This window comes from Zootermopsis nevadensis, unplaced genomic scaffold, assembly GCF_977971745.1.
Source record: "Zootermopsis nevadensis isolate Lab colony 2312 unplaced genomic scaffold, Znev_1.0 Znev_ptg000007l, whole genome shotgun sequence".
NCBI classification, from domain to species: Eukaryota; Metazoa; Arthropoda; class Insecta; order Blattodea; family Termopsidae; genus Zootermopsis; species Zootermopsis nevadensis.
In genome coordinates this window covers 8005321-8018994 of record NW_028259139.1, presented here as the reverse complement: position 1 = coordinate 8018994, position 13674 = coordinate 8005321, and the positions used below count along the sequence as shown (strand labels likewise).

At 36.4% G+C, this 13674-nt stretch overlaps 2 protein-coding genes across 3 annotated transcripts in view; one reads left to right on the top strand and one right to left on the bottom strand.

Moving 5' to 3' along the window:
• Positions 1-4071, bottom strand: part of Stoml2 (stomatin like 2) — a 124813-nt gene extending 120742 nt beyond the window's left edge. Inside the window, exon 1 of the mRNA XM_087344180.1 lies at positions 3942-4071. The gene's annotated coding sequence lies outside the window, so the exon portion shown is untranslated. The remainder of the gene's footprint in view (positions 1-3941) is intronic.
• LOC110829848 (uncharacterized) overlaps positions 1-13335 on the top strand; it is a 109758-nt gene extending 96423 nt beyond the window's left edge. The window contains exons 4-14 of one of the 2 annotated variants that reach the window (XM_087344175.1): positions 899-952; positions 2351-2485; positions 3956-4102; positions 4904-5032; positions 5364-5545; positions 5997-6105; positions 7053-7304; positions 9130-9350; positions 9571-9947; positions 11202-11304; positions 11449-13335. In XM_087344175.1, the coding sequence (XP_087200301.1) occupies positions 899-952; positions 2351-2485; positions 3956-4102; positions 4904-5032; positions 5364-5545; positions 5997-6105; positions 7053-7304; positions 9130-9350; positions 9571-9947; positions 11202-11304; positions 11449-11589 (1850 nt within the window). In that variant the 3' untranslated portion in view covers positions 11590-13335. Of the gene's footprint in view, positions 1-898; positions 953-2350; positions 2486-3955; positions 4103-4903; positions 5033-5363; positions 5546-5996; positions 6106-7052; positions 7305-9129; positions 9366-9570; positions 9948-11201; positions 11305-11448 lie in introns of both variants that reach the window. The other variant, XM_087344174.1, reaches the window with a different exon arrangement.
• Positions 13336-13674: the final 339 nt, after the last annotated feature.

Below are 13674 nucleotides of genomic sequence, written 5' to 3'. Positions count from 1 at the left end.
TTTAACTAAACGAGACCAACTAACTACATGGAGCGGAATATGCCCTGAAAGGTCGTTCTGATGGTCAAGATAATAGCTGTTTTCATAGAGACAGACTATCCATTACCGTTAATACACTGAAAGAACAGCAGACACCAAATTGCATACTTCAGGGTCACAACGTTACAAAATGCAGAGTGCAGCCGAGGCGAGTGAAGACAGCTCAGAACTAGCAGCGTTGCAAATATATAAATCTTGTACTGTTAAATAGGAGCTGCGCGGTGAGGGTGGGGAGGAAAAGCCTCCGCTACTATAGAGTATGAAGCAATGATTCTTATCTGGGTCACAGAACAATATTTTAAAAGACCTGTTTGAATATTTTGGGGATAGATAAGACACAGTGTTACAAATTTATCTACCTTTCCAATTAATTATGCTAAATGAAACCAAAACAAATGAACGCCGCCCCTACAGCGAATTTAAACCAATACACGTCATGATTAAAAAACGTACGACATTTATAATAACAATAAAGACAACGTAAAGCTTTTCTGATATTTTTGTATCTGAATTTCGTCTAATCTTTCGTATCTCATTTTTAACTCCACCTACGTTTTGTTAAGATATTCAGTTTCAACATGACACACGGAAAATATTATGTAAATCTTACGGCCAATTCAGATTCGTCTTGTGAGAAGGATTCATATAGGGTTGAAACTTTCCATTCAAACTCTGCATAGGCTAAATATCTTCACTTTTCATAATCGTTAATTCAACCTTGAAGATGCAGGCTAAGTTTCTCCGAATCATAAAAATCTACCTACGAGTCTCCACGGCACCAAAACCCAGATGATCATTATCACAAAAGCCAACACTTATTTCTTTCTCCTTTTGTAAAACTGAAAATGTTTCTTTTCAGGTCGTCCTGGAGAAACAGGTCCCCATGGTCCCCCGGGCCCCAAGGGGCCACGAGGTAAGAAAACCATTTGCTTTACGTAATCAGACTTGTAATTTAAGTTTACCGCTCCAGTGAGTACAATTCTACAGACACAGGAAAGTCCTCATAATTGCACTTAACTTTGGTGTTCTCTTAATGTCTATAAACTTTTAATTAAAGCAATAAAATGTTACTTGCACAAAAATTATAAGAAAATGAGGCGTGTAGTTACTATTCGAGTCTAACGTGATAGATATAAGATAGTCCCTCATAACCATGAGCTTGTGTTAATGTTATCTTTCAAACGATAACATTATTATATAGCAACCAGTGAATACAATTTTACTCGAAAGACACTGATCTATACAAATGTGGAGAAATTTGTTATTAATCTGCGATTTTAAATCGAATGCATTCCGTGAAATGTAGTGCAGAGAATTTTGCATCATTACACTTCTATGTTGTTTAATTTGAACATTCATGGCTCTAACCCAGATGCAAGTTTCACTACAGGCGGCTGAAAAATCAGAAACCCGTCTGCAAATTCAGAAGTATACAGACGGACAATTACAATAAATAAATATTTTTAACGCTTTAACTAATATAACTAATTATGTCTCAGAATATAAATGAATTTACATTATTTATGTTTCGTTGTTTCTCAGTTCTATTTCGTACAAAAACTAAAGCAATTTAACAATAAAGCAAAATTATACATACGTAAACGTTATTATTACTTAACGCGTAGGCCCAACTTGATTAAGTACGTACGTATTTGAAGATGACTGTCTTCTTCAGAATGTTTTGGTAACAAACTTGTGTAAGGACTTATTGTGTGGATGTACAATAAGGTTCACGTTTTAATGAAGGTTCGTTATAATTTAAGAAAGTCTGCATTAATTGAAAGAAGAGCTTAAGTACACACGAGACAGTCATGTTTCAACTGAAAACAGTAATTGATTTTACGTGTAGGAGTAATGTTATAGTCTATTCAATTTTACGTCATTAAGGAAGTAGTATTTCTTCGAATGACGAGATGAGATAAATAATTAAAAAAGACGACGATGACAATCAGCGAGTGAAAAGAAAACCTGGAAACATGCTTCCACGTATTCGGTCAGTTACATAAAGCATTACATAAGCTGTAGTGTGTGCTTCAGGCGCTGTGACCCACTGAAACTATATTTATTTTTTTGTTAGAAAATTTCTACTTCGAATTTACACAGTTAATACAATCTCATGATGTGTTTCTAGATGAATACGTATTTTAACTACACAGATTTATAAATATGAAATTTACCTTTGAGTAGAAATGGCACTAAATATGGTCTGTCATTGCCTTTTGATGAACAATGTGTAATAAAAGCTGGATGTATTGAATTAAGGCTAAGATATGCTAAGATCATGGTGATAATTGCGGACCGGATGTTCCAGGACTCACTGGACCTAGAGGACGGCCAGGAAAACCAGGCACACACGGGATGCCTGGCATTCCTGGAATCAATGCCTGGGCTGTAAAAGTGAATGGGTCCATCAGTAACGAACTGCTGATACCGCCTTCCATAGCTGGTAAGCATGTACAATACTCACATTGACGAGAGGTAAATCTTGTGTAACACACTTCCAACTCTAAGGGGCCTCCTTCAAATTGTAGTGACGTATAATAGAAGAAAATAATTTATTTAATGCATACAACCAATCAACCATACATCGGTGGGTGATTTTAGAGGTAATTTCGAGTAAGAAACGTTTATATAACATTTGTTCTGTTTCCAAACGTTTCTAAGCTATGTCCGTTTCAAGGTGCACACACGAAACAGTAAATGAGAGTATATAATTCAGATAAAATTTCTACTGTTCAAAATGTCCGCCATGGTTTACAACACACAGACTTTCTCGTTACATATATGGTTCTACAGCTACCTTAATCACTTCTGGGTGTTCTCATACGTACAGAGTTTCTGTGTTCCTCCCTCGCTAATTACCGATTTTGATATAAGACGTGTACCTAAATACAAGGCGTGACGACATTTCGGTATTCACGTTGCAAATGGATGGGATATATTCTGAATTTGGAAGTTCGGTAAACGTCTTCGTTACTTTTAGACTTCTACTTCATAAAAAATCAGTTTATTCGACTGGCGTGAATCATCAGTTCATTTTACTTTGACACAAAATCACATTTGACTCTCACCGCGGATAAGAGATGCTAGGGATCAAAACTAACAGACGACTCATATAAGAAGCAACTGATAATTTCTGGAAACATATTCAACCGAAACCGTTACCAGTATTTCCATCTGTCGAAGTATGTGCAAGTAGGTGGTAGCATCAATTGAAACTGTTACAAGTGTTGCCATCTATGGAAAGACACGTAAGTAGGTGGCAACATCAACTACAGCGTGTGCTGCCATCTGTCGAACAACGTACAAATAGGCGTTTCCACGTCTTAAAACGCCCGTAGCTCCGTAACGATTAGAAATTGGAAAAATACTGTACCAAAAATTTTATACTCAAAAATGCCTCCCAAATCACCCCCTGACCGATGCCTGACGGGTTGTGAAACATTCGGTGTATTTAAAGTTAATTGCAGTTTCTTATCTTCAGTTTATTGATAGATATAAAGCAGATGTACGTAAGTGCGTTCCACGGAACTTTCAAAATCGAAGACATAATTTTGTCAATTTCCTTCAAACTATCTTTTGCTGAAATACGCAAACCAGACTAATGTTTGTTCACACTGACACACATACATACATGCTATTGGTTGCAAAATCTTAAGGGAAAGACAACTTGAAAGACTTAGGCGCACATGAAATAATACCTATATAATGGATCTTAGAAAACGAGGGTGAGAAGGTGTGGTATGGATCCAAATGGCTCAGATATAGAATCAAATGGTAGGCTTATGTTAACATGGAAATTAACATTTGGGTCTCATAAAAGCAGAGATATTCTGCGACAAATATTTCTGTCACCTTTTACTATGGAATTATTTGAAAGAGGTTTTAATTTGGTGACTTACATTTTCGCTTTCAGGTTCTGGAGGTGTGCTGCCTTTAAAACCAATTGTGGTTCATGAAGGAGAAAATGTTCGGTTGCGGTGCGCAGCTACAGGGAATCCCCGCCCCATTGTGGAATGGCGCAAATTGGACGGTTCAGTGATTCCTCTCGGTTCTTGGCAAGGTAGAGACAGCAGTGCTTCGATCCCTAGGAGGAAATAATTTTGTGGGAGTTAATTAATTGAACTATACAAACTGGTTCCATTAGTGTCATCATGACAAATCATCAAAACCTTCAGCTAACTCACCTGGTAGTTTATGTGGAAGTATTTCAATATTTTGGGAGTCCTGATTCAGATCTCTGCTATAGCTCTGTTAATCACGACTACGAGTTTTGGCAGTATATTGCACTCTATGCACATAAATGCTAATATACTGCAAAATTCCATGACTGCTTGCTTCCAAATACATACTCAACATTTATAACCATATGTCCAACTAATTTAATGTTATGTAACCTCTGAAGTTGAAGTAGCATAGTTAAGTAACTCATCATTTTAATTTGAACAACATTCTCCGAAATTTTCGCTTCCATTCGGTACATGATCAAAACTAGCTGTTTTGAAGTACCTGTGGGTTATCGGGACACATCGCTTTAAAAATAGGTTAGGTTAGGTTAGGTTAACTTTCAAATATATGTTATTTATCCACACAAATTAACCTAACCTAACCAAACCCAACCTAACCTAACCTAACCTAACCTAACCTAACCTAACCTAACCTAAACTAACCTAACCTAACCGAACCTAACCTAACCTATTCTAACCTAATTAACATAACCTATTTTTAAAGCGATGTGTCCCGATAACCTACAAGTACCCTGTTTTGATTTTGTGGTTGAAAAACACTGACTGGTACACAAATAAACATGTTTTGCAAGATCTTAGTTGTTGAAGAAAATGTACGTGCGTATATCTGTTAACAGCTGTTTCCATACCCGGACATACACTGAACATCACGCGTATCAATCGTGGTCACATGGGGACTTACAACTGTATTGCTGACAACGGAGTGCCCCCTGCAGCAAACCAGACCTTCCTCCTCGAAGTTCACTGTATGTAATTATTTATGAAACGAGATAATATGATTTATCATCAACATTATGGATCACGTTTTTGGACTATTCTAGTTAGAAGTATTAAAATATTTATTCTGTTTTCATACGAGACATCCCTCACAAATCTACTATTTTAATTACAGAATTATATAATAATTATAATTAATAATTAATTATATAATTATATCAAGTATGGCTATATAAGATTTCTGTTTAAGACCGACAACTGCCCTGTAATTTATAATGCAGCGTAAACAGCTGTCAAATAAAATAAAGCATTATATTTCAGAAGAAGGTCAAATCTTTAATGTAGATATTGTACCAACAGTTCCGCCACTGATACGCATCCAGAATCAGGTGGTGGGAGTTGTAAATGGATCAGCAGGTGTTCTGAAATGTGATGTTGAGGCATTCCCTGAGGCAGTACGTTACTGGGAAAGAACAGACGGTCAAATCCTGGAATCCGGACCAAAGTATCAAATGGTCTCAATCGAAAATGACCGATACAAGGTAAGCGAGTGATGTTTTAATCAATTAGGAATAATTATACAGGATGTGGGCCTTAATTTAAGATAAAAATTTCAAAGTACGAGTTCTGACTAAATAATCACACAAGACACCGATTCCTCAATTTAGGAACACAATTCACTCGATGAAAACTAAAATTCATAAACAAAGAATGGAATTCCTATTAATTTCAAATTAAAATATCTCGAATGTTCCAAATTCCCAGGAAAATCACCCACTGTTTTTCTCCACAAGTTAGAATACCGTGATACAATCATAAAAATAACATCACCATAATGAATCATGGATGTAATGATCGTAAATTGAAAAATAGGTATAAATTTACATGGTTTGTCATCGTTAAAATTTGTAAATTGGAAGTCTTCTGAGTTGCTCTGAGTAGTCCAGTAGAAGTTTCAAAAATTGTGTATCTAACATGTGCTGTCATTTTTAGGTACACATGGAACTTAGCATTACAAATGTTGTGCCATCAGACTTTGGATTATACCACTGCATAGCCAAGAACGAAATGGGAATCACAAAGGGTATCTTCACGGTGTTTGGTACGTTAAAGAAATTTTATTAATTTACATTGTACAATGAATTAATTGAAATACCAGCACAAGGGCACACTTACCATTCAATACATTGATAATATAAGTATAATTCGCTAATGTAATATCTGCCCGCGCGGTCTGAAGCCTGGGCCTTGTGCCGTTTGGTCGCTGGGACCGTGGTTTCGAATCCCACTCAAGCCATGGATGATTGTCTATGTTGTGTTGTCCTGTGTACAGGTAGAGGCCTTGCGACGGGCCGATCCCTCGTCCAAGGAGTCCTACCGAATGTCTATAGATCAAGCCAACGAAAAGTTGGGACCCGCAGTGCTCACGCACTTCCTAGTATCCAGTAAACAGTAATATTTGCAATGTTCTTAATTAAAACTGAGTTTCATTAATTCACAATTAGGATGTTTAATAACAGTAACCAATCGACATAAGTGGGAATGCCCGTGGATGATTATTGACTGTCATCACTTTTATGACTGATTTTTATGCAGTAGGTGAGAGAAATTTCCTTCAGAAAAAAATCAAAACACTGTTACCGTAACAGCAATAATAAATAATATATTCAGAGGTAAAATGTAGTATTTATAATAACTTTCTACTTAACATTTACGCAATTGAGATGGGATACTTTCAGATACAAACACATTTTATCTTAATTCTTTAAAGAGACCAGTTATCCTGACTGAGGTTTCGAGGTTTTCACGTTTCCTTTTCAGTTCCTCCGTGCAATTGTATTACAGTATCTAAGAAATTAGCCACAACACCTTACTCCTACATCCTCGCTTATTAATCATCCATAATAATCCTGTCATTTCTCATTTGGGGCAAATATAACTTAACAACTTCACAGGAAATCACTAAAAAACAAAGAAACTAATAAGTAAACACAAATATTACTAGTAACAGCTGTTGGAAAATTATTTCTGAAACATTTTCTTTTACAGAGGTTGACCCAAGATTAGCAACACCACCGCCTGTGCAGATCAGCGGTCAGGGCGAAGTAACATATGGGGAGGGACCCCCTAAACCAGTAGATCTTGATGACCTCTGCCCTCCACCTTCATGCCCAGAATGCCCTGCACCAACAGAGTTCAAGTGTCATGACGGAGGCATTTCACTCTTCCATCTGATTGGAAGAATGGAGATCAAACCGTTCGGTAATGAAACGTACAAAGGCATTCCTGCTCGAAATCTGGGTATGTACATTAAGTTTAGAAACAAAATTCTATTCATTGATATCAGTTATGAATAAATTATACATGTATTCACATTTGAGAGGCATAATCTGTACTATTTGAAATTGCTGAAAGAGTTTCATTATCCCTACAATTCACACTGTAAAAGTTTCACGAACTTATCAGCACGGAAGGAATTTCTCGTTTCCGCAAGAAATTACTGGCATTATGTTGGATTTGCTTGCCATATTAAAACGTCTGGTCTACTATCAATTCCTTCAGTTGCCAAGGAGAACGAAAACGCTGGCAGCTAAAATGTACTATGATGAGAGTGTTCAAGATAAGCCTATTTTATGAGGGCAATCAGTAATTTTTCAGCCAATTTCTTTACGAAAATTAATTTTTAGAGAAAGTTCTAAACATACCTAACATCAGAATCAATGAAAAGGTGATTAGGTGTCGTATAAAATAGTCTTGACAGGTGAACTATGTTTTGGACAAATTCGGTGATGTTAAGAATGTCTGGACACGTTCAGACAGGATACGACAAGATTCCGCGCGTTTAAAAATGTTAGTCTTAACAGGTTTATTACGGTTCGGACACATTCAGAGAAGGTTAGACGTACTTGAACATGTTTCGACAAGTTTTTTTTGGCAGGTTTCGAAAGGTATCTACAAGTCTAAATATTCTGCAGCTTCTTTGCATAGTAATGCCCATACGACCTACGTCAATAACAGCCACGCCACTGCACTTAACGGCTTTAGGCAGGCGGCTCGTTATGAACTCCAGAAATTTAGAAAAAATGTTTCCTCCTTGATAACCCATGGCAATACGCAAATGCAAAATATCATGAAAATTAAAACAAATTGTTCTGAAGCAAAATTTTAATGGCGACGGTTATAAAATCAAATACAGGTGAAAATCACGTAAACAGAAAATTACCAAAGTAGCCCGGCAGCGGATAATATTAAATGCGAAAAGATTAAAGTCACGGCCGATTATTCTGTTACGTTACTTTGAACTACCAGTTCAAAGTAATGCTTTTGTTTTCGTTCCATAGACGTTAATTATGCCATTATACAATAGGCGATGCAATATGAATTTATTGTACACTGTCAATGAAAGCATTAAAACGACTTGCGTGGGACTTACGTGGTTGCAAGTTGACTAATCGAAAAGTCTTGCAATGGCCCTCAAAAACACTGCTCACTGGAACTTTAAGGAGCGTTCATAATTCACTCTTTCCACCATCATAAGCCAGAACGCATTAATGTGAAGAAGCTTCACTTACAATCCGCTCTAATAAACACTACCGTTCTCTGGCCACTTAACTCAGCCATTCCTAATAACTGTTCATTCCAATGACCACTGATTATTCAGCTTAACACTGCATGAATAATATTCAACACAACCTGAAAATAATGTTTACATGAACCACAAAGAACCTGACAACTCAAGAAACTAACAACACATGGCTGACTGAAACTTGAATCCTGCATGACTCGACCGGAAGCATCTTCGCTGATACACGGTCTCAAACTTCACGAACAGAAATAACCACGACCACAAAAATTACCAAATCGAATCGTAATCAAACGCTCGTATGATTACAGTAGCTTTACTAAGAATCGAATAAAACAAACCGAAAATTTCTAATTCATACAATGACCCAAAATTTTACAAATTCTAAAATTCAGAAACAAATATTTTGCACATTAAATCATACGAACTTTTATTCCTTAAGTTTTCCAAAAGTTAAACTTTTGAAAGTCTAAAGTTTTGAACTTCCGTAAATCAGTCATTATGCTGATTTCTTTTTAAAACTTACATTCCTTTTTCTTTCAGACTGTCAGTTATATGCAGTAGGAAAGCCAGTGTATCATAGGTACACAAACATGACTTACGGAAGCTGGATGCGAGATTCTGTGCCTCCCACCGAAGCAGATACTGACAAATTCTGGTTTACGGATGAGAATGATCCATACCACTTGCATGAATACCACAACAAGACCCTGTTTCGAGCTGGCGCTCCAAGTTTTAAATACAGACTGGAATATCCTTTTAAGGTGACATCAGATAGTGTTAGTGGGAAACATAACATATGCTGTAAATGTATGTAACTTATGTCACTCTGGGTTATGCCAAGATTTGCTATTATGAGTGGAGCCACTACAGGATTTTAAACATTTTTTTCAATCTAGTCATATTTACTTACGAAAACAATGCAGTAACATTACTATACAAACCATGCTGGTCACTTATTTTATGTCATAATTTTCTCTTTAGGGCAATACACATGTCATACACAACGGAGTGTTCTACTACAACGAAAGGAACAAGCCACATGTACGGAGGTTCGAACTGGCAACTAACGACACTCGGATGCTAAATGTACCGATGGTAGCAACCAAAGGCAGTAACTATCTCTATTCTACAAATTACAACTACATGGACTTCTCTGTAGATGAAAATGGTTTATGGGTAATATATGGGATACCCAGCACAAATTATACTGCAGTCATGAAGGTGAACACTGACCGCAATATGGAGGTGCAGTATATGTGGAATATTAGCATCAATAACCATCTGTTTGGTGAAATGTTTGTGGCTTGTGGTGTACTCTACGCTGTTGATTCCGTCACTGAAAGGAACTCAAAGATAAGGTAATTTAATTTGTGTAAGATGCCTTTAACTTTTAATCACGTGGGAAAATGTTACTTAAACCCCCGAGTCAGCCGGACTTCAAACCCGTGGTTAACGGCATAGCTGATGTAACACGTGTAAAGCCGGATGGTGTATGAGACATGACACAGGGGTAATAAATTTATATACCTATGGATTATTGGAAAGATTAAAGCAAAATTACCATATAATAACTAACAGCGATCTGAAATTTCAGAGCATTGTAAAACATACGAGGCGCGTCCCAAAAGTAAGTTTCCCACTCGTCCCACAGCTAGCAAACCTTATATTGCGCGAAGCGACTGTGCGTACGTGATAGAGCAATGACGTAGCATGGCGCATGCACTAACGGCACTTCCCGCGTTCTCACAGTAGCATCGTTGCAGCTGTTGAAGATGGAGATTCTTATTCCAGCTCCCGCCGGCTGTGAAGTGCGGTTAGTGATAACGCTAGGCCGCACACGGCTCGACGGACAGCAAGTCTCCTGCAGGAGTTCAGCTGGGAGGTGTTTAATCATCCACCCTACAGCCCGGACCTCGCTCCCAGTGATTTCCATCTTTTCCTACACCTCAAGAAATTCCTGTCCGGTCAGCGTCAGCGTTTTGAGAATGACAGAGAGGCGGAGATGGTTGTCACACAGTGGTTCCAATCCCAGGCGGCAGACTTCTACGACACAGGTATTCAAAAGTTGGTCCCACGGTATGACAAATGTCTCAATTCCGGTGGCGAATATGTTGAAAAATAGCTGGACACTTGCTGTATCTGTTGCAATAAATATTTCCATGAAATTGTGTTTTGTTTCTGTAAACGGCCCCAGGGAAACTTACTTTTGGGACGCGCCTCGTACATAACATTAATATTTCTGGCATGGTGGTTAAGCCAATGACAAATTTTTCTCCTCTGTCCTCCCACAACAGACCTCTTGCATTTTCATCCCGTCTTTTCCTACTTCATCAGCAGGTATTTCCACCTATTCCGTAGTCTGATTAACACAAGGCTTTGAAAACTCCTGAGTTACAATTCTTAAACATTTTTAATAACTTAAATCCACCTGATCAACGTACAAAATATTTGTATATGATTCATTCAAGAAACGTCTATCTTAAATATTTCTTGAGATCCTGTTATAGAAATGTCAAAGCAATGATTTCATTAACAAATACAAGGCTATCAGTATTAATATTATAGATTATGTAAAGATGTGGCAAATATTATTGACTGTTATTAATGCATAGGTTTGCCCTGGATCTGTACAAGAATCAACTACTCGATGTAAATCTTCCATTCACAAATCCCTTCCGGTGGACTACGATGGTTGGTTACAACCATAAAAACAAGGTGAATAATTAAGTTTTTGTGTCGTCATTAAATTAGATTTAGCACTGATATTTAAAATCCTCGCAATGGAATAATTTGTACGATTTACTACTGAATATATGATATTTTAATCTGTTACATTTAAAAAAATTTACTATTTTCAAGGAGCTGTACACATGGGACAGAGGAAATCAGCTTACATACCCCATTCGGTATCACGAGATTGGTTATAATACCAGCAAAGAAGATAAAGGTGAGCCAGAGACCAGCCCTCTCGTTCAAACAGGGTACGATGTGTACTCATAGAAACGACGGAAAGTTGAATACGTGTCACATATCTATTGGGCCTAATTCATCGACAATGACATCCTCTGGGAAGCATTTAAGTTCTGTCTTCTTGTGTATGTTTAATATGTACCAATATACTGTGTACCATCCATGAATAAAGCTGAGCGATACGACACTATGAGACAAGGAACAGTGACGTAAAACTGAAATCAGTGCGTCTGTTAACAAATCAGATTCATCTAGCAACATAATTCAGTTTTGTGACACCAGAGTGCACCACATACGGGCGTAAGATTATATACATGAATAGAAAAGAATAACTGTTATATGAATAGAATTATTTCACTTTTTTACTTGAATATTTCACTGGACATAAGGACCATTTTCTCACGAAATATTACTTCGGTACAACACGACAGAATTTCTTCATGGACATAACAGCACGTCAAAGATATCATACGTAATGATCTTGTACATGTTCCTTGTACCATGAAGAAATTAAGTACATTAATTACGAGACTTTTATTGGTCGCCCAGAATTCTGGTATCTAGGAATGAGAACTGTTCCATTTAAACATTCTGGCCAATTTTAGTACTCAACCATTTTTATGCCATTAACTTTCATAAAGATACTTAAAATTCTTGATTAATTATAAGTTATTTTTGCTCTGTCTTATTAAGGAGAAAGTAACTTATCATTCTTTGAACTCCCTTTTTAATTTTTTGTTCCTGGCATATTCTTTCTTAGGGCATACTTGTAAAGGCATATATTTTCTCCTTAGCGCAGCAAATACTACTGAAATAAATCCTGTAATTCGAACTGAAAATGCAAACTACTTCCGAGAAGAGTGCATGATGCCTATTTTCTTTAACAGTAAATAAAAGATCAATAAATAACCATGATTGTTAGGTTATGTGGGTAATTTATATAACTACGTAAAGTCTACTAATCTTAAGCAAAATGACTTTAAAATAAAGATATATGTGTTTTTATCGATCTGTATGTTTAAACTTAAAAAGAGCTGGGCTGATTTTGATGAGATTTTGTTATGTACATTGTGCCATTTGAGGTTACTTTTTAGTTTCCTGCAGTTGGTAAACCGATGTCAGACATATGAAGCTTTGAGGTTGGATTGACACTACCGTTACCCAATAATATGTCCTGAAATGGTCAATGGTTATAATTATTTGAAAAATATACGACTTTGTGTGAAATGATTTTTTATAAAATGTAAAAAAATGGCAGCGTTATGAAATATATATCTAAATGCAATGAACATTTCTACATATTAAAACACAGTCAAGGTTATGTTTGATATTACGCTGTCCTATCAATGATAAATTTATGATAAATAAATTAAAAAAATATAGGAAAAAGAAAAGTGTTAGCTAAGTTTAGTGACAGATGGAAAATACATAAACTGAATTGTAATTTGTTCTGATCTCTTTTGTGAACGATAACAACAAAGAGTTCAAGGCTAAATCTTATCTTACATGGAAAATATGCTTAAGTTTGTGCATCTTCCTGTCGATCTATTCCTACACATACATAGACATTATTTATGGTAACATTATAATTTACTATAATTTTATATTTCAGTTAGCAACATTTAGAATAAAATGTGTAAAAACACATGTGGAAACTCTGTATATTTTGATACAGATTATACCTTTTGAATCTTATCAAATATGTGTCTACAGATTTACATCCTTCAACTGAAAGGGAATCACTAAAAAACAGAAATAAATAAGTCAATTGACGAATCTCAGTCATTAAATTTTTCCGCATGTCCAGTTTACTGTGACACTTTATCCTATTCAAAATTGTGTCCTCTTTTCCTCCTTTTCCCTAGTTATTTTGATCTCATGTAGATAGTCACAGATAAATGTACGAGTTCATAACTTTGAGACATATACTCAAGTTATTTTTACAGAAAATGTGTAAATCATCCTCTCCAAAATATTCCGAGTCTTGATTAAATGTAATCACAGTTCTCATTTACATTTTCTCTCTGGATTAGACTCATGCAAAGTGCTGAACGTAGTTCGATTCTCCATTAAGTACCGAGACTTTTGAACTACGCGTCTCTTCTGCTCTATATC